The sequence below is a fragment of the Sus scrofa genome, unplaced genomic scaffold (assembly GCF_000003025.6).
Source record: "Sus scrofa isolate TJ Tabasco breed Duroc unplaced genomic scaffold, Sscrofa11.1 Contig498, whole genome shotgun sequence".
NCBI classification, from domain to species: Eukaryota; Metazoa; Chordata; class Mammalia; order Artiodactyla; family Suidae; genus Sus; species Sus scrofa.
The window spans coordinates 124,166-147,106 of record NW_018085227.1 but is presented as its reverse complement, the minus strand read 5'-3'; the positions used below and the strand labels follow the sequence as shown (position 1 = coordinate 147,106).

The 22,941-nt window shown below is 34.7% G+C and overlaps 1 protein-coding gene and 1 pseudogene across 1 annotated transcript; one reads left to right on the top strand and one right to left on the bottom strand.

Moving 5' to 3' along the window:
• Positions 1-945: 945 nt before the first annotated feature.
• Positions 946-1,919, top strand: LOC100625636 (annotated as a pseudogene).
• An 8,210-nt stretch (positions 1,920-10,129) lies between these two features.
• Positions 10,130-12,165, bottom strand: LOC100625327 (olfactory receptor 11H6-like). Its single transcript, XM_021082089.1, is given in 3 exon segments — positions 10,130-10,256; positions 10,258-11,038; positions 12,117-12,165. Coding segments are annotated over 3 exon segments (957 nt in total).
• Between the last annotated feature and the right edge of the window lie 10,776 nt (positions 12,166-22,941).

Below are 22,941 nucleotides of genomic sequence, written 5' to 3'. Positions count from 1 at the left end.
CTCATGGCCACTTAGTATAAGGGGAAAAACTGAAAAGATGTAATTAAACACTCATTTCTTCAGAAAATCTTGTTATATAAAATATATAATCATCTTTGATTTAATGCTGAACTGTGAAAGACAGTTTCTGAAGAAGCCAATGTCAAAAACTATTTTACTAGCAGTGAGAAGAGAGCTTTAAGTGCTACAGCAGGAAGATGTTTTCAGAACCCAAGAAGGGAAAGAGAAAGAGTCACCTCTTGTCTGGGCAGCCCAGGAAGCCAATTACTATCACCTGAATCAACAAACCGATCATTACCAGCAATACAAAAGCCCCTCCAATGCCCCTCCTGCCCCTTTCCTCCCATCAAGGAAAACCACTATCCTGGCTTCAAATAAAAAAGATTTGCCTGTCTGTTTTTAAACTTCATGTAATAGAGTTATACTGCATTGACTCCTTTGTGTCTAATTTTTTTGCACATTAATTTTGTGAAAATCTATCTCCACCTGATAGCAATTCACATTTTTTTTCTTTTGTTAAGAGTTCTTACACTTAATGAAGGAAAAAATACAGATTTTTATCTTCACAAATTAAAATGGTGAATTTCTGTGATATAAAAATAAAGTTTCATATATTCTTTTGTAATTTTTATTTGCAAAAGAGTTTATTTGACTTTTCAAATTTATATAACTAAGTGAATCAATGTGGGGTGAAACATCCCAAACACCACTGTCCTTTTCTAAAGGACTTTTGGTTCAGTGTTTCATTCTGGCTCTGTTCTTTTCATTTTGATTACTAGAGTACTATCTCTATGTCGGCATGCCTATATATATATTTATATATATGTATATGTCTATATATTTGAGTAGAAACTAGACTCCCTAACTAAACTAGGAAATTGAACTAAACTTAGTTCATTAATTGATTTCTATTTCTCTCCTATTTAGATAACTGGAGAAATGTCAATGAATGAGACAAATCATTCTTGGGTGACAGAATTTGTGCTGCTGGGATTCTCTGGCTCCCAGGAGCTCCAATCTTTCTTGCTTTTCATATTTTCACTACTCTACCTGGCCATTCTGCTGGGCAACTTTCTCATCATCCTCACTGTGACCTCAGATTCCCGCCTTCACACTCCCATGTACTTTCTGCTTGCAAACCTCTCTTTTATAGACATATGTGTTGCCTCCTTTGCTACCCCCAAAATGATTGCAGACTTCCTGGCTGAGTGCAAGACTACATCTCTTGAAGCCTGCCTGGCCCAGATTTTCTCTGTTCATCTATTTGCTGGTGGTGAAATGGTGATCCTTGTATCCATGGCCTATGACATTATGTTGCTATATGCAAACCTCTCCACTATACGACAATCATGAGCCGCCGTGTGTGTATTACTCTGGTCCTCATTCCATGGGGTGTGGGCCTCATCCATACTACCAGCCAGCTGGCATTTACTGTGAACTTGCCTTTCTGTGGTCCTAATCAAGTGGACAGTTTTTTCTGTGACCTCCCTCTAGTGACCAAGCTGGCCTGCACAGACACTTACGTTATCAGCCTACTAATAGTTGCAGACAGTGGCTTTCTTTCTTTGAGTTCCTTCCTCCTATTGGTTGTCTCCTACACTGTGATACTCATCACAGTTAGGAACCGCTCCTCTGCTAGCATGGCGAAGGCCCGCTCCACACTGACTGCTCATATCACCGTGGTCACACTCTTCTTTGGCCCATGCATCTTCATCTATGTGTGGCCCTTCAGTGGTTATTCGGTTGACAAAGTCCTTGCTGTGTTCTACACCATCTTTACTCCCATTTTAAACCCTGTTATCTACACTCTAAGGACCAAAGAAGTGAAGGCAGCTATGGCAAAACTGAAGAGTCGGTATCTGAAGTCTGGCCAGGTTTCTGCAGTTATAAGAAATATCCCTTTCCTAGAAATGAAGTAAATTTATAGGACTGTTACCACTATAGCTTTATCTCTAGATATTTACAAATGAAGTCTGTGATGTTAAAGCAAATAATTTTGACCAGTGAGAGGGATTAGCTTGAATTGAAGAATAACAATGACAAAAATGAATGAATTTCACTGATTTTCATATTTTTCCCTCCAATGGGTGCTTTTCTTTCTTTTTTATGTCCTATTTTGTATTCAAAACTTTTAAAGATTCAGGCTTCAAAACACTGAGAATGAAACTTACTTATAAGTGGTAATTACATTGTACCCCTCCCCTCTCAAAACAGTTCTGCTCAGATGCCAGTTTTGGAATAATAATAGGTATATATTTCTAAGTCATAGAAATAATACATCTATTTACATACCTAATGTATGATATACCTAGTTAAGAATGTAATTCTCACTGTACTATATAACTGACAGCACATAAGGAGCTATTCTATGATTGTTGTTAATTTACTTCTTTTTTTTATTTTTTGTCTTTTGTCATTTTAGGGCCACATCCACGGCATATGGAGGTTCCAAGACTAGGGGTCTAATTTCAGCTGTACCTGGCAACCTATGCCAGAGCCATAGCAATGCCAGATCTGAGCCAGATCTGCAACTTACACCACAGCTCACTGCAACACAAGGTCCTTAACCCACTGAGCAAGGCCAGGGATTGAACCCACAACCTCATGGTTCCTAGTCAGATTCATTTCCACTGTGCCTTGACAGGAACTCCTGATTGTTGTTAATTTATGAGATATAAAATGGCATGGTTATCCAGAAGAAGGTATTTATAGTCAATACTTTCACAAATCTTTATTCAAGGTGGCTGCTTAATATATGTTATTTATGGGAAACAACTCATGGAATAAATTTATTCATCAGTATAATCTGTACTTGGTTATGTTAATTTCCACTTAATATTGTTGAAATAATCTGGGGAATTTCAGGGGTGTATTACAATACCCTACCACTTGTAGGCACAATGATGAGAGTTAGTATCTTAGATAAAATACTCTTTCCTTCCCAGGTCTCCATGATTTCTACCTTCTCAGATATGGCAGCTTTTCATACTGATACCTGATACAAACTATTATTTTTCTACATGCACTTTTTTACTTAGTTAACATCTTATTTTTATATTGACTACTAATATCCAGAAAATGACAGAATCCTATTTCAAGGCCTTTAGGATACTCATGAACTTACCCTTCCATGATCACCTACAAATCAATATTTTTCTAGGCTTCCCCACTATAGGTAATTTGGCCTTTTCCTCTTTTATTGTACTCAAGGCTCCTCCTATATTTTATACTGTGTTCTGATTTCACAATATGTTATAATACTGAGTTTTTTCTAATCTTTTTAGAGTTACCTAATGGGATTCTATAATTACTATTACTGAATTTTTTTTTTAAATTTCTGAGCCAAAGGGAAAGAAATCAATTTATTATGGACATAACAAGATGAAAATGAAAACAAATGTGCACGAATATCCAAGTATTTTGATGTACTCAAGCTTTTTACAACAATACAAGACTAATAATTCTACATTACTTTTGCACACTGTTCAACTTTTATGTAAAAACCAATGATATATCATTGTGCTAAGAGTACTAACTGCAACTTAATTGATGCTGTACAATAAGAAATGTGATAAGAATTTTACATGTCTTTTAAGCTTTAAAATATGTCTATGAGATATTTGTTCTGCTCATTTTATACATAATAAAAGTAAATTTAGGAAAGGGTAAAGATATTGAGCAATTTTATACAATTAGAAAGTGGGAGTGAATTTATGTTTAAGTTGGTCTTATGTTTTTTTGGGGGGGTTATTGTAAGCCCAGAATTGCACACTTTTAGAATGTACTGCTACCTAGGGTGGAATAAGATATGAACTGTGCAGAAAATGTGATTCTCTGCTTATTTTTTCATACCTCTTTCCTACTCAAAATATGGAAAAAATCTTAAAAAATGAAGACTTAGACTTAAGACAGTACTGGAGTTCTCTGCATAGTAAGTCATACAGCAAGAATACAGGTCAACTAATATAAGGGATTATTGTACATTCAACTGTAAAAAGTAAGAAAAATAAAAACACAGAAATGTGTACAGATATAAAACAAACCAGGAATTAAGACCACACAAAGTAGAGGAAGAATTTGAATATTATAAAAAAATCTGTTGGCCCTGGAATTTAGACTTCTACAGGGTAGGTTTTACTTTGATGACTGCAGTCATCACGACAGTACTCACATAGAGCTAAACATGCATCAGGTACTGTTCTAAGTCCTGTGCTAAATACTTAACATCTCAGAAAGATAACTAAAAAAAGCAAAGATAAGCAATCTATCCAATTAAGAGTTCATGGTGGGGTTCCATTGTGGCTCAGTAGTAACAAACCTGACTAGTATCCACGACGATGTGGGTTTGATCCCTGACTTTGCTCAGTGGATTAAGTGTCCTGCATTGCTCTGAGCTTTAGGGGAGTTGCAACTTGGATCTGGCATTGCTGTGGCTGTGGTGTAGGCCAGCAATTCAACCCTTAGCCTGGGATCTTACAAATGCTGGATGTAAAGCCCTAAAAATTGCAAAAAAAAAAAAAAAAAGTTCATGGTAGTAAGAAAAGAGTACATGGTAATAAGTATAAATATCCTCAGTAAACTCATGAGAAGAGTAAAAGTGTAAGGAAAAATCCTACAGTCAAAAATATTCTATTTAGCAAGGTTCTTATGCAGATTTGAAAAAGAGATAAAGTGTTTTGTCAAGAAAAGGCTGAAAGATTTCTTCATCATTAACCGGCCTTGCAAAAAACATTAAGGAGGAGTTTCCATCGTGCCTCAGTGGTAATGAACCCGACTAGTATCCATGAGGATGTGAGTTTGATCTCTGCCCCCCTGGGAGGGTTAAAAATCCTGTGTTGCATTGAGATGTGGCTTAGGCTGAAGAAGCGACCTGGATCTAGTGTTGCTGTGGTTATGCCATAGACCGGCAGCTGCAGCTCTGATTTGAGCCCTAGCCTGGGAATCTCCATACGCTGCAGGTACAGCTCTTAAAAAAAAAAAAAATGTTACGGGGACTACTCTAAACAGAAAATAAAAAGCCGCAAATAGAAATAAGAATATTATGAAAGGAAAATTCTCTTTGCTAATTACAAACATACAGTTAAGGAAACAGATCAATATTTATAAAATTATTAAGAAGATTAAAAAACAAAAGTAGTAAAAATCATCTATAGCCACAACAAGTAGTTAAGAGATATACAACATAAAAACATGGAAAGTGTGATGTCTAAAACATAAAACATGGATATGGGAGAGTAAAAAGCCAGGGCTGTTAGAATGCAAGCAAACTTAAGAGCAAATCAACTCAAAATAATGTGTATAGAAGTAAAGTGTTGTTATATATGAACCACATGGTAACCACAAACCAAAAATTTATAATAGATATGTATGTGTGCACAAACACACACACACGGAAAGGAATCCAAACATAAGTCTAAAAACCATTATTGCATCACAAGGAAAGAGAGCAAAATAAGAAGAAAGGAATGAGAAAGAACCATAAAAACAATCCCCAAACAATTTTTAAAAATGGCTATAAATACACATCTATCAATAATTAGTTCAGATGTAAATATACTAAATGCTCCAGCCAAAAGACATGGATAAAGGAAATGGATAAGGAAAAATAAGACCTATCTAAAGAGACTCTTTCCTACCTAGAGAGACTCACTCCAGATCTAAATATACACACAAACTGAAGTAAGGGGCTAAAAAAAGTTATTCCATGTGAAAAGAAACAAAAAGAAAGCTGGAATATCAAAACTTTTATCAGAAAAAAAATCAGACTTTAAAACAAAGACTCATAACAAGAGACAAAAAAGACATTATGTAATGACAAAGGGAACAATCCAAAAAGATATAACAATTATAAATACAGGCACCTAACATAAGAATACCTAAAAATATTAGGCAAATATTAACAAATAAAAAAGAGAAAATAAACCCACAACAGCAGAGAATCTTAACACCACAGTTTGTATCAATGAGGAAGCCATCCAGATGGAAAACCAATAAGGAAACACTTGTCTTAAATGACATATTAGATAAATTCAGCTTAAAAGATATACATAGAAGGTTTTATCCAAAACTAGAAGAATATACATGTTTTTTCAAGTGTGCATGGAACATTATCCTGGGTATATCACATGCTAAGCTAAAAAACAAGTCTCAAAAAAATGTAAGAATATTGGATATTCACATCAAGCATCTTTTCTGACCACAACTTATGAAAGTAGAAATCAACTACAAGGAAAAAACCCTGCAAAACCCGCAAACACATGGAGCCCAAACCACATGCTACTGAACAACCACCGGGGTAACTGAAGGACATAAAAAGAAAATGAAAAACTACCTAGAGACAAATGAAATTGGAAACATAGCAATACAAAAATCTATGGGACATAGCAAAAGCAGTTCTAAGAGAAAAGTTTACAGTAATACAGCATACCTAAAAGTTTATAGTGATACAGCACACCTAACAGATGTAGCAAAAGAAGTTCTAAGAGAAACATTTATGGTGATAGAGCATACTTAAGGAAACATGAAAAGTCTCAAATAAACAATCTAGCCTTATACTAAAGAAATCAGAAAAAGGTAAACAAAACCCAAAGTTAGGAGAAGGAAGGAAATAATGTCAGAACAGAAAAAAAAATGTAATAGAGGAAAAAGTAATAGAAAAGATCAAAACTGAAAGGTGGTTCTTTGAAAAGATAAACAAAACTGATAAACCATGAGTCAGACTCATTCAGAAAAAGAGGAAAATCACAAATAAATAAAATCAGAAATGAAAAAGAAGTTAACCAATACCATAAAACAAAGGATCATAAGGGATTGATATGAACAATTATGTGTCAATCAATTGGACAAACTAGAAGAAATGGATACATTCCTAAAAATGTACAAACTCCAAAGACTAAATCAGGAAAAAAATATAAAATATCAACAAACTTAGTTAACAGTAAATAGACTTGAGGCATTGATTAAAAATATCTCCACAAAAACCTAGGACCAGATGGCTGCATAGTTGTATTCTACCAAAAATTTAAGGAAGTGTTAACTCTTATAATTCCCACAATATTTCAAAAAAGTGAAGAAAAAGTAAAACTTTAAAACTCATTCTAGAAGGCCCAAACCAGAGACATTATTAAAAATATATATATCCAATATCACTGATGTACACAGATACAAAAGTCCTCAATAAAATATTAGCAAACAAAATTCAAAAACACATTAAAATCATCATATATCATAATCTATTAAGACTGATCCCAAAGATGCAAGATTGTTTAACATTCACAAATAAACATGATATGCCACATTAGAAAATTGACAAATAAGGGAGTTCCCGTTGTGGCACAGTGGAAATGAAGTCGACTAAGTGCCATGAGGTTGTAGGTTCAATCCGTGGCCTCACTCAGTGGGTTAAGGATCTGGCATTGCCATGAGCTGTGGTGTAGGTCACAGATGTGGCTTGGATCTGGCAGTGCTGTGGCTCTGGCGTAGGCTGTCTGCAATAGCTCTGATTAGACCCCTAGCCTTGGAACCTCCATATGCTGCAGGTGTGGCCCTGAAAAACACACACAAAAAAAAGAAAATTGAAGAATAAAAATCATGATCATCTCAATATATACAAGAAAAGTTTTTGACAAAATTTAGAACCTACTTATAATAAAACCCCTCCACAAAGTCGGTATAGAGGGAATATACCTCAACTTAATAAAGGCCGCATATGATACGCCTAGAGGTAACATCATAACAGTGGTGAAAGTTGAAAGCATTTCCTCTATGATCAGAAACAAAACAAGATTGTCCACTCTTACCACTTTAATTCAACATAGCTTGGAAGTCCTAGCCATGGTAGAGAAGAAAAAAATAAATGAAAGGAATCCAAATTAGAAACGAAGAAGTAAAACTGTCACTGTTTGCAGATGACATGATACTATACACAGAAAATCCTAAAGATGCTATCAGGAAACCACTGGAGTTCATTAATGAGTTCAGTAAAGCTGCAAGTATAAAATTAATACACAGAAATCTCCTGCATTTCTCTGAAAGACCAGAAAGGGAAACTAAGGAAACAATCCCATTTACTATCCCATCAAAAAGAATACAATACCTAGGACTAAACCCACCTAAGGAGACAAAAAAACTGTACTCTGAAAAACTTCAAGATAGTGATGAAAGAAATAAAAAATGACACAAACAGATGGAAAGATACACCTGAATCTTTGATTGTAAGACTAAATATTGTCAAAATGACTATACTCCCCCAGGCAATTATAGATTCATTGCAATCCCTATCAAATCACCAGTGGCATTTTCCACAGAACTAGAAACAAAATTTTTAAAATTTGTATGGAAACACAAAAGTCCTGAATAGCCAAAGCAACCCTGCAAAAGAAAAACAGAGGTGGTTACTAGATATATTGTGTTGACCATTTTGTAGTGCGTGTAAATGACAAGTCACTATATAGTACTGCTGAAATTAACATACTATTTTAAGTAAACTATATTTAAATTTAAAAAGAGTAAAATTTTAATAAGTTGGACTTCATAAAAATTCAAAACTTCAGAGGACATATTCAGAAAGTAAAAAAAACCTATAGATTGGAAGAAAATATTTGCAAATTGTATATATGATAAAGAAATAATACCTAAAATATTTATACCTTCTACAACTCACCAATAAAAAAACAAATAACAATTTAAAAATGATCAAATTATTTGAATAGATGTTTCTCTAATGAAGACATACAAATGGTCAATAAGCACATGAAAAAAGGTAAAAATCAATAGCCACTGAGGAAAATGCCAATGAAAACCACAATAAGATACCACTTTATGCCTACTAGGATGGCTGAAGTAAATAGAAAATAACAAGTGTCAGTAAGGATACACAGAAAATTGAAATCCACATTACATACATTGCTGATGTGATAGAAAAATTGTGCAGCCTTTTTGGGAAACAGTCTGACAATTCCTCAGAATGTTAAATATAGAGTTAACATATGACTTAGCAATTCCTCTCCCAGGGATATACCCTAGAGAAGTGAAAATATGTTCATATAAAAAACTTGTTTGTAACTGTTCACAACAGCATTACTCATAATAGCCACAAAATCGAAACAACTCAAATATCCATCAATAGATGAAAGGATAAACAAAAGCAGTATATCTATACAATGGAATGTTATATAGCTATACAGAGGAATAAAGCACTGATACATACTACAACATAAATGAACATTATGCTAAATGAAAGAAGCCAGTTGTAAAAGGCAACATATCACATAATTCAATTACTGTGATGTCCAGAATAGGCAAATATACAGAAATGGAAAGTTGTTGCCAGGACTTGAGAGAAAGGAAGGTGGGGAGTGATTGTTACTGGGTACAAGGTTTCTTTGTGGGATGAAGAAAATTCTGCTTGGGAGTACAATGTACCAGTGTCCTGGAAATAGCTGACAGAGCACATCTAACAAATTCTACTGTTGCAGTACCTGGGGGTCACTGGCCCTCACATGTGAACCTACAGCAGGCAAAAATTGCATGGAAAAGGCAATGCATGGTTCTTCCTTAATAGAGAGAGCTCTTTTCAAAAATAATTCTTAAAAGTGAACATATAAATGAAAAAAAGTTAATAGATATCATCTGGATTTAAATATTATAGATTATTTTCACTAAATCTTGGTGAGAAAGTAAGAAGAAAGACAATTATGATAAGCCAATTTTCATTAGAAAGTGAATACATCTTGTCATGTTTTTAACATTGACACAAGAATTAACATTTAAATGATGCTTTGTAATGTTAGCATGCATAACTACTGACTCACTTGAAAATATTTTAGTAATAAGTTTAAATATAGGATAGATTGTATATATGGGTGTGTGTGATAAAGGCCCAAAATATTGACCATATTCAATCAAAATTGCAGCAGATGACTGGTCATTTTTTTTATTATTTTTGACTTTATAAAATTCTTAATGTATTTTTTCTAATAATAAAAAATGAACATAGATTTTAAATATTTTATTACATTGACTATGTTCATCCTCCCACCAAAAAATAATTTTCTATTTCAGTTAATACAATTGAATATCAATAATTATTTATTTCCCATACATTGTTTCTGATGTGAACACAAGTTTTTCAGAGATTTCTTCCTGGCGTTTGACTAAATCTTACAGTCCTAAATAATTTTCTCAGAGCCTTCTTCATCTCGTTATTTCGGAGACTATAGATCAAGGGGTTGACTAATGGAGTTAACACAGAATAGAACAGTCACATATTTTTGCTTCCCTGCTGCACTGCCTGCTGTTGGGATCACATACACAACCATAAGAGAGCCATAGAATAGCGACACCGCAGCCAGATGAGAGCTGCAGGTAGAGAAAGTCTTACACCATTCTTCTGCTGAGGGGACCCTCAGCACAGCCCTGATCACTAGAGTGTAGGAGCTGGTAATGAAGATTAAGGTGGAGAAAATGAGGACAGAGTTGTAAATGGCACAGATGATCTCGATGGCAGGAGCTGCCACACACAACAGCTGTATAAGGGGTCCTGGGTCACATATGAACTGATCAATCTTATTGAGACAACAAAATGGGAGCTGAGAGATTAGGTAAATAGGCAAGGGGAAGTACAAGAAGCCACACGCACAGCAGCAAGTTCCCATTCTGATGCAGCGTTGAATTGTCATGACAGTGGGGTAGTGTAGGGGCCTGCAGATAGCAAGGTACCTGTCAAAGGCCATGACAGACAAAAAGAAGGTCTCCGTGGTGCCCAGGGAGAAGAAGAAATAGAACTGCAGGAAGCAGCCAGAGAAAGAGATGATCTTGGTCTCAGAGAGAATGTTGGCTAGCATATTAGGGACAGTGGAAGTGATAAACCAGATCTCCAGGAAGGAAAAACTGGCCAGCAGGATGTACATTGGAGTTTGAAGCTGAGGGTCCCACCTCACAGCACAGATTATGCACCGGTTTCCAATGAGTGTCAAGATGTATATCCCAGAAAAGATGGAAAAGAGGAGGATCTGAATTCCCCAGGTATAAGGGAAGCCTAAAAGGATGAATTTACTCACAGAGCTAGAGCAGTTCTTTAAATGGGAACATTTATTTGTTTTCAAAGCTGCAAAAGAACAACAAATTTCCATATTAGAAGTGGCCTTAAAAAACATTACTCAGTAGTGTCTATGACTTGCTTAGGGTCACATCACTCTCCATGTCTGTAAATAACAAAGTACTATGACTCATACAGAGATATGTCCATGATTTTCCAGTTTATATTCCTATTCTGGATATAACAAATACAAAGTAAACAGACAACTTTCCTGATTTCCTGGGTCTCACTACAAAGTGAGTTGTGTTGACAATAAGCAAATGTGTACAAGCACCTACAGTCTAGGTCAAGCACTGAATTAATGATAATGAATAAATACAGCCAACATAACTCAGTGTTTGTGACATACAAAGATATAAATGATAGTGATATGAATACTCTTTGTTCTATTGGTGTGAAATACATCAGGCTGAACTGAAGACCATCTCAACAGATTCAAATACTTTATACGATTTAATTTGTTTTGGTTTTATTGTGTTAGGTTATGGAAAACAGTCCTATGTTTAGTTTTGAATAGATTATAAGTCAATATGAAAATGAAAAAAAATAGATTTTCTATTTCACTTCTTCCCTTCAGTAAAAATGCATTCTTGAAAATACATATTAAAGTGAAATAAGTGTCACTTATGAAAATCTTTCAAATTCGTTTATGCTCACAGAGAATGTTATCAAATTTTGCAGTCTCAACTTCAAATTAAAATCCTTGCCTGCTACCTGTTAAAAGTAACAAGGGATAGGCAATATAACATTTGAGTCTTCACTCAAGGAAGGTGTACATTCATATTCCAGAATTTTCCCTGATTTAGGATCAGAACTTTTTTCATATATACATATGCGAAAAAAAGGAGAAGCTGGAAAAACCCTATAAGAGTAAAAAAAGCTTTCACATAAAACCCTGTTTATGATTCTTCAGATGGAATACTTTTATCACTCTCATATTGAATGATAAGAGTGTAAAACTAGAGAAGAATGGAAGGAAGAAATAGGGGAGTACAGAGTCCTGTGAGCTTTACCTTACCTGAAGTTACAAGTTGAGTATCAGAGAATTCTCTATGATTGAATGCCATTTTCAACATCAGAGAACAAAAACAAACAAACAAAAAAACCCAGTATAACTGTTTTCTCAGATTTCAGAACAACCAAATAAAAATAATTCATACATTATTGTGTGAATTCATATGAATTGCTGAGGAGACTTTTAGGAGCAAGAACATTATGGGATTAAGAAAACAGTCATGGGCCCTCTTCAGGTTTGCCCTCTGTAGCTTTCTCTTTCTATATAAAGTATAAAAGCAATGTAACAGTGGCAAAGAGAATCATGGTCTCGTGGTCCAGAGAGAACTGAATGAAGAATTTAAATACTGTTCCCTTCCATCTTCTGTAAAGGCCGTCTTCGGGAAGTGATTCTCTCTTGAGGGAATTTATAACATAGTAGTCTTATTGAACCTGATTTCTTATTTTGCTCTTAACCCAGCTTGATGAAAGATATTTCAGATTCTTACATTTTAAAAATTCTAATTCAAAGATTTTTCTTTTTGAATAAGGAGGAGGGATAGAAACAAGTAAAATAATTTTGGTAGAAAAACTGCTGTTTCAGCTTGAAAGTAAATTTATCTCCAGTGGTAAATTTAACTTTAGTGATAAAACTGCTGTTTTAGCTTGAAAGTAAATTTATCTCTAGTGATAAAGGGAAAGTTGTGACTCTGGCAGTGAGACTTGGTTCCATGTTTGAAGAAAAGTCTCTGCGATAAAGTTAATATAAAGATGAGGAGCCCATATACTTAACTGTATTAAAGACACCTCTCCACATGTTAATTCTACATTGTGTGACCCATCCCAAGCTCACTGACACTACCACATTGTGAGATGCATATTTAGGTCAGAGTAAATTATTTTTAAACAAGAAAGGAATTTATAAAAATTCCTTATGTAGTTAGCCCCTTTGGTAATATATTTTAATGGTTCCATTAGCATTAGTACTATACATATATACAATATTTTACATAATGCCTAATTATTGAGCCCTTAGTTGTGATAACCAGAGTTAGAAAGATTCTAAGTATAATATTAAGGCACATTCTAGAGTAGAATAATTGCACATAATAGAATATTTGAAAATAATAGAATCAAGGAATGTCAAGTATGATGTATTCCTTGATTTAAGAATTATCCATTATATGTGAATATAATATATAAAGATAACATTATTTTAATAGAAGACATAGAGGAATGTCTTGATAGATGTAGAAGTAGCAGTAATAAAACTGAAATCCACTTTTGACAAAATAAATCAGAAATAGAAAAGATTTACTTTAATTTGGTAAAGAATCTTTTCATCAGAAATAATTGGCCAGGAGTTCCCATTGTGGCTCAGTGGAAGTGAATCCAACTAGTATCCATGAGGATGTGGGTTCAATCCCTGGCCTCATTCAGTGCGTTAAGGATCCAGTGTTGCCATAAGCTGTTGTATAGGTTGCAGAGACGGTTCAGATCCTGTATTGCTGTGGCCATGGCATAGGCCAGAAGGTATAGCTCTGATCTGACTATTAGCCTGGGAACTTCCATATGCTGTGGGTGCAGCCCTAAAAAGCAAAAAATAAAAAAAATAAATAAATACTAGGCTAAATCACACTTTTGTATTAAAACACAAAGCATGCTAATTAAAACCAAAGACAAAAAGTGGTCATATGATAGCATTACTACCCCAAGTGATTCATTCCCCTTTTTACTAAAGGATTATATTTCCATGTCTCACAAATTTAGGCTAGGTAATATAACTTCGTTTGCCAACTGAACAAATTTACATATGGCATGTCTAAATAATCTTTAAGAAGCATTATACAATGCACCACAGCACATTTTCCTGTGCCATAAAAAGTTTTTTTTTAACCTAAATGCAAGAATGCGGAAGACATAAAGGGCCAAGCATGGGGCAGCAGGTCTATATGAGTAAGAAAAAAACAAGCTGTTTTAAGTTATTAACATTTACAGGTAAATTTATGACAATATAATTTGGGAAAAGCAAACTGAAATAATCACCATCACCATCCTTATCCACACCAATGAAATGAGACATAGAAAATAATATATAGGTATGAATGTTAGAAAAAAAAGAGAGAAATTTTAATTGCTGGCTAAGAAATCATTGACTGTCAAGAATAAGAGAATCCATACTAGTGAAGTAGGTCAAAGAGAGAAAGACAAATACCATATGATATCACTTATATCTGGAATCTAGTATACAGCACAAATGAACTTTTCCACAGAAAAGAAATGCATGGATTTGGAGAACAGACTTGTGGTTGTGAAGGGGGAAGGGGAGGGACAGGGATAGACTGGGAGTCTGGGGTTAGTAGATGCAAACTATTGCCTTTGGAATGAATAAGCAATGAGATCCTGCTGTATAGCACTGGGAACTATGTCTAGTCACTTATGATGAAGCATGATAATGTGAGAAAAAAGAATGTATACATGTATGGGTAAATGGGGACATCTTGCTGTACCATAGAAAATTGACAGAACACTGTAAACCAGCTATAATGGAAAAAATAAAAATCATTATAAATGAAAAAAGTATGAGAATAAATTAAAACACAAATATTTGATAAATTGGCTAGTTAAAAAACATGTAGACAATACAATCTTCTTTTAACAGACAAAATAATTTGTAAATTTTTATGGTTAAATTATTTTATTTTTAATAAAAATGTAAATTTAAAAGCATTTAGAAATACACTTTGAAAGATAGTATAAGCATCATGAGGAAAATATGAACCCTTACATAAATATATGAAAGAAAACCTGATTAACAGGAAAGTCATACCATACTCCTTGATGGAATGACTTCTTAGTGTTAAGGATAAATATTTAAGATGAATCAATACACAAATTCAATGTGGTCTAGACAAGTCCTAGTCAGATTGTTGGAGAGGACTTTTAGAAGTTTGTGACTTGAGAAAGAAATTTTAAAATATCCTTTGATATAAATTCTCAAGATTAGATGTGTGTTTTGAAAAAGTAATATTTTGATGTAAGATTTCATCTACCATAATGAAAATTACCTCTAAAGCTAAATTAAATGAAAATGTAGTAGGAACTTTTCAAATTAATTGATCTAGTGGACAGTATATATACAAACATAATAAATTTTAAAGAGTTCAGAGTCTGATGAAGATTATCTTTAATTCAAATAAATAGGAAAGATAAAATGTTAAATGAAAATGTTGAAAAATTAAATTCTGGCTCCACATTTTATAATATATAGATGTAGCAGAAAATGCTTAGAAATGATAAAAGCATATGCAAGTGAATACTTTTCCTTTTTTTCTGAAATTTAAAATAATGTTAGGTAAATTATAATAAATTTAAATATTAGAATGCATCAGAGTAAGAAAAGATTTAAAAAGTCAAAAACAAGGAAAATTAAAATTTAAAAAATAAAGCAGCACCAATGGGGGAAAAGTCACTTTGAAATCTACTGAACACAGATGCTAGCAGCACATTAGAGCTGCAGTTTTACAAGCAAATACTGGGGGGGAACGATACCAGAGAAAGGTTTGAGAATCCCTAGAACCTCTAGCCAATTCAGATAGTTCTCATCTTTTACAGAGCAAGTCCGTAAAAATTGGAAAGGTGTCTGTTTTTTCAACTGTCCAAATTCCAGTCAAAATTTATGAGCATAAACAGAAACAAGAAAATACAACCCTATCAAAACATTAATATAAACCTCCAGAAATAACCCTAAAGAAATTGTACCCATGAACTTTCTGACAGAGAAATTAAAGAGGCTCAATAGTTAAAACAGATCACAGAAAGTCAACTAAATAAAATCAGGAAAACAATGCATGAACAAAATGAGAATATCAGCAGAGAAAGAGACTAAAAATAAAAAAAAATCAAAATTCTGGAGCCAAAAAAATAACTGAACTGAAAAATTCATTAGAAAAAATTACTATCAGATTTGATAGGTAGAAGAAAGAGTCTGTGAACTGGAATACTGATAATGTGAAATAATTAAAGTAAAGTATATAAAGAAAAAAGAATGAAAAATTTGGTGGCCGAGGTGGTAGACTAAGAAGATTTACCTCTTCTGACAGACACACTAAAATTATAAATACTTACACAGCTTCTATCTATTAGAATGAATTGAAGACTGGAAGAAATATTTTACACAACTCAAGACAAAAAAAAAAAAAAAAAAAAAAAAAAAACACAAAACAGCTTTCAGGGGTGGATATGTGGTATAGTCAGAAAACACATCACCAGGTTTGTAACCCACAAATGAGAGAAGTATCACAATCACAAAGGTTCCCCCCCAAATAAGCAACATGGTCTGAGGCCCATATTAGGCTCCCCAGTCTGGAAGTCCTGTACCAAGAAATAAGACCCTGGTATGTTTGACTATGCAAACCAGAAGGGCTTATTTCCTGGAGAGCTAGAGTGCTTCAGGAAAACAAGACCTCATGTTTATGAGCACATGCAAAACCTCACTTGCTTCAAGTCCTAGTACAGAGGAAATTATTTAAAAGGGACCTGGGTCAGATCCATTTGCTGTTCTTGGAAATCCTTCTGGAGAGATAGGATGCAACTTGGACTTGTCCTGGGGATAGAGATACTGGTAGCAGCCACTTTGAGGAATTTGTTCTACTATCATAAAACTGGTGATGGAAGCTATTATTTTGGAATACTCCATTGAGCTTATTAGCACTTGTGACCAAGACCCAACTACCAGGAGGCTATCACCAGTGCCAACCCATTACAGATAACACAGATTTCTACAAAGAAACCTGGTTCCAGCCCTCAGTGGGATGGTGCCAGCCCTGAGCCTCCCCAGGGCATGCAGACAGCCACATGGGGATCCAGCCCCACTAGCCATTGGGCTAGAACCAGCCCTGATTCCTCTTGGGTCATTCACATAGTGGTACGAGGACAAAGTCTTACTAATCAGTAGGCTAGCATCAGCCACAAACTCTGCTGGTCTGCATGGCCAACCAACAGGAAGCCAGCCTTGCCTTCTAATGACCCAGCCTGACCTCTCTGTGTGTCCATAGTAGTCATTTCTGCCAAAAAGAAGGACATACATAATCCACATAGGGATAATCACCAGAGGATATAGCTTTGGTGACCACATAGGAGCATATTACTGGGCCTCATAGGACATCTCCTATAGAAGGCCATTACTATAAGATCAGGAAATATTATTGACTCACCTAACACATAGAAATAAACAAAGGGAATTAGGGAATTAGATGATAGAGGAATATACCTCAAGTTAAGGAACAAGATATAACCTCAGGAAAACAAAACCAAAACCAAATAAAATAAAGATAAGCAATCTACCTAATAACAAGTTTAAGATAAAAATCACAAAAATGCTCACTGAAATGCTGAGATGAGGAGCACTTTGAGAATTTCAACAAAGAACTGAAAATAGAGAACCAAAGAGAGGTGAAGAATACAATTACGGAAATGAAAATAGATTAGAAGTAATCAATAGTAGTTTAGAAGGGGGGCAGACATCAGAAGCAAGAGGCTACAACCCTATGGTCTGCAAAAAGGAGACCGTGCCAAAAATCTATACAAAATGAAAAGGCAGAGATTTGTGACTCAGATAGGGGGACAGGAAAAAAGAAAAAACAGAAAAACAGCTAAGTGATATAGAGATTACTAACCTCCATGAAAAAAGACTTTAGACTAATGATTATAAAGATGACTCAAGATCTTGGAAACAACCTGGAGGCAAAGATTGATAAATTACAAGAACCAATGAACAAAGAAATAGAAGATTTAAGGATTAAGCCCGCAGAGATAGAAACTACAACAAATGAAATAAAATAAAAAAAATCACTAGAAGAAACCAACAGCAAAATATAGGAGGCAGAGGAACAAATAAGTGAGGTAGAAGACAGACTAGTGAAAATCACTGATGTGGAAAAGAAAAGAGAAAAAAAGATTGAAAATAAATGAAGACAGTCTAAGAGAACTCTGGGACAACATTAAACACACCAACATCCAAATTACAGGGGTACCAGAAGGAGAAGAGAGAGAGAAAGGGACAGAAAAAAAACTCAAAGAGATAAAAGCTGAAAACTTCCTAACATGGGGAAAGAATCAGTCATTCAAATCCAAGAAGCTTAATAAACTTATAAGATAAACCTAAGGAGGAACACCCTGAGACAGAAAGTAATCAAACTGACCAACATTAAAGACAAGAAGAAAATACTGAAAAAGCTTGGGAAAAGAAATAAATAACATACAAGGGAACCCCGATAAGGTTATCAGCAGATTTTTCATCAGAAACTCTGCAGGCCAGAAGGGAGTGGCACAATATACTTAAAGCAATGAAAGGAAAAAACCTCCAACCAAGATTAGTCTACCTGGTAAGGCTCTCATTAAAATTTGAAGGAGAAACCAAAAGCTTTACAACCGAGCAAAAGCTAAGAGAATTTGGCACCACTAAACCAGCTTTACAACAAATACCAAAGAACTTCTCTAGGTGGGAAAAGAAAAGGCCACCACTAGAAACAAAAAAACTGCAAATGACAAGGCTCACCAGTAAAGGCACACATATAGTAAAAGTAGGAAATCATCCACACACAAATATGCTACCAAACTGATAATTTTTTTTTTTTTGTCTTTTTGCCATTTTCTTGGACCGCTCTCGTGGCATATGGAGGTTCCCAGGCTAAGGGTCGAATCGCAGCCATAGGCACTGGGCTACATCAGAGACACAGCAACACGAGATCCGAGCTGCGTCTGCAGCCTACACCACAGCTCATGGCAACGCCAGATTGTTAACCCACCGAGCAAGGCCAGGGATCGAACCCACAATCTCATGGTTACTAGTCAGATTTGTTAACGATTGCGCCATGACGGGAACTCCAAACCAATAAATTTTGAGAAGAGGAATGTATGATAGTGGAGATGAACTTGGAATTAAGTAGACCAACAACTTAAAGCAATCTTATGTATATATATAGACTCCTATAGCAAACTTCATGTTAACTGCAAACCAAACACCTACAATATTGAGATGATCATGTGGTTTTTGACTTTTCTTTTCAATAGATGCAGAAAAAGCATTTGACAAGGTCCAACATCCCTTCATGATAAAAACTCTTACCAAAGTGGGTATAGAGGGAACATTCCTGAACACAATAATAGCCATTTATGACAGACCCACAGCAAATGCAATACTCAATGGAGAAAAGCCGAAAGCCTTCCCACTAAACTCTGGAACAAGACAGGGATGCCTACTCTCACCACTGCCATTCAACAAAATATTGGAAGTCCTAGCAACAGCAATCAGACAAACAAAAGACATAAAAGGCATCCAGATAGGAAGGGAAGAGGTAAAAGTGTCACTGTATGCAGATGATGTGATACTATATATAGAAAACCCTAAGGACTCAACCCAAAAACTACTTGAACTGAACAACAAATTCAGCAAAGTAGCAGGATATAAGATTAACATTCAGAAATCAGTCACATTTCTGTATACTAACGATGACATATTAGAAAAGGAATACAAAAATACAATACCTTTTAAAATTGCACCCCAAAATATCAAATACCTGGGAATACACCTGAACAAGGAGGTAAAGGACTTATATGCCGAGAACTGTAAAACATTAATCAAGGAAATTAAAGAAGATGTAAAGAAATGGAAAGATATTCCATGCTCCTGGGTTGGAAAAATTAATATCATAAACATGGCCATACTAGCCAAAGCAATCTACAGATTCAATGCAATCCCTATCAAATTACCCAGGACAATTTTCACAGAAATAGAATAAAAAATCCAAAAATTTATATGGAACCACAAAAGACCCAGAATTGCCAAAGCAATTCTGAAGAACAAAAACCAAGCAGGAGTCATGTCCCTTCCAGACTTCCGGCAATATTACAAAGCCACAGTCATCAAGACAGTGTAGTACTGGTACCAAAACAGACAGACAGACCAGTGGAACAGAACAGAGAATGCAGAAATAAACCCAGACACCTTTGGTAAATTAATCTTTGACAAAGGAGACAAGAAGATAAAATGGGAAAAAGACAGTCTTTTCAGCAAGTATTGCTGGGAAACCTGGACAGCTGCATGCAAATCAATAAAACTAGAACATACCCTCACAACATGCATGAAAATAAACTCAAAATGGCTGAAAGACTTAAATAAAAGACAAAACACCATCAAACTCCTGGAAGAGAATATAGGCAAAACATTCTCTGACATCAACCTTATGAATGTTTTCTCAGGTCAGTCTCCCAAAGCAACAGAAATAAAAGCAAAAATAAACCAATGGGACCTAATCAAACTGACAAGTTTTTGCACAACAAAGGAAACCAAAAAGAAAACAAAAATACAGCTTACAGAATGGGAGAAAATAGTTTCAAATGATACAACTGACAAGGAGGTACCTTAGAAATCTATACATAGAACTACCATATGACCCAGCAATCCCACTCTTGGGCATATATCCAGACAAAATTCTGCTTAAAAAAGGCACATGCACCTGCATGTTCATTACAGCTCTATTCACAATAGCCATGACATGGAATCAACCCAAATGTCCACTGATAGATGACTGAATTAGGAAGATGTGGTATATATATACAACAGAATTCTACTCAGCCATAGAAAAGAACAAAATAATGCCATTTGCAGCAACATGGATGGTACCAGAGACTCTCATCCTGAGTGAAGTAAGTCAGAAAGAGAAAGACAAATACCATATGATATCACTTATATCTGGAATCTAATATATGGCACAAAGGAACCTTTCCACAGAAAAGAAAATCACGGACTTGGAGAATAGACATGTGGTTGCCAAGGGGGAAGGGGAGGGAGTGGGAGGGACTGGGAGCTTTGGGTTAATAGATGCAGAATGTTGCATTCAGGATGGATTAGCAATGGGATCCTGCTGTGTAGCACTGGGAACTCTGTCTAGTCACTTATGATGGAATACATAATGTGAGAAAAAAAATGTATACATGTATGCGTAACTGGATCACCATGCTGTACAGTAGAAAAAAAAAATATATATATATATGTAAATAAATGAAAAAAAAAGAAAAAAAAACTACAATAGACACATGCAGAAATAAGAAAAAGCAGTCCAAACAAAACACAAAATAGACCTTAAAATAAAGAATATTATAAGAGACAAAGAAGACATCATATAATGATCAAAGGATCAATCCATGAATAAGATATAATAATTGTAAGTATATATGCACCCAACATATGATCACCTCAATATATAAAGCAACTGCTAATAACCTAAAAGGAGAAATTGATAATAACCCATAATAGTGAGGGACTTGAACACCCCCACTTACAGCCACGGACAGATCATCCAGACAGAAAATCAACAAGGAAACACAGGCCTTCAATGATGAATTAGTCCAGAGGACTCGGTAAGTATTTATAGAATATTCCACCCAAAAGCAGCAGAATACCTATTCTTCTCATGTGCACACAGAACATTCTCTAGGAAAGATCACATACTGGGCCACAAATCAAGCCTCAGAAAATTTAAGAAAACTGAAATCATACCAAGCATCTTTTCCAACTACAACACTACATGACTGGAAATTGACAACAAGAAAAAACTGCAAAAAAACACAAACACGTGGAAACTAAACAGCATGTTAGTAAACAACCAATGGATCGCTGAGGAAATCAAAGAGGAAATTTAAAAATACCTGTAAGCAAATGACCAGAAAGACACAACAATACAAAACCTCCGGGATGCAGCAAAAGCATTTATAAGAGGGAAATTTATAACAATACAAAAACTCAAGAAAAAACAAAACAATAAAAAGCTCAAATAAACAACCTAACTTTACATCTAAAGCAACCAGAGAGAGAGAGGAACAGTAAAAACCCAAAGTTAGCAGAAGGAAAGAATTCATAAAGATCAGAGAAGAAATAAATGAAATAGAAACAAACCAAAAAAAGATCAATGAAATTAAAAGCTAGTTCTTGGAAAAGATCAAAAAAAGTGATAACCTCTTAGCTAAACTCATCAAGAAAAAAAAGAGAGAGGGCTCATATCAACAAAATTAGAAATGAAAAAGAAGTTACAGTGGACACCACTGAAATACAAAAGATCATAAAAGACTACAACAAGCAACTATATGCCAATATAATGGACAACCTAGAAGAAATGGACAAATTCTTAGAAAAGTGCAATCTTCCAAGATTAAATGACGATGAAATAGAAAAGATGAATGGACCAAAACAAGTACTTAAACTGAAACTGAACCTGATTTAAAAAAAATTGAAAAAAATGAAAGTCCCAAACCAGATGGCTTTGAGGAGAATTCTATAAAAAATTTAGTGAAGAGTTAACACCTATCCTTCTGAAACTATTCCAAAAAACTGTCAAAGAAGGAACTCTCCCAAACTTACTTTATGAGACCACCATCACGCTGATACCAAAATAAGACAAAGATACAAAAGAAAGAAAGAAAGAAAGAAAGAAAGAAAGAAAGAAAGAAAGAAAGAAAGAAAGAAAGAAAATTACAGGCCAATATTGCTGATGAACATAGATATAAAAATCCTCAACAAAATACTAGCGAACAAAATCTAGCAATACCTTAAAAGGATTGTACGTCATGATCAAGTGGGATTTATCTCAGGGATGCAAGGATTCTTCAATATTTGCAAATAAATCAGTGTAATCCACCACATTAACAAACTGAAGAATACAAACCATACAGCAGAAATTGACAGAACATTGCAAATCAACTATAATAAAGAAAATAAAAATCTTAAAAACACATGATCCCCTCAATTGATACAGAAAAATCTTTTGACAAAATTCAACACACCCATTTCT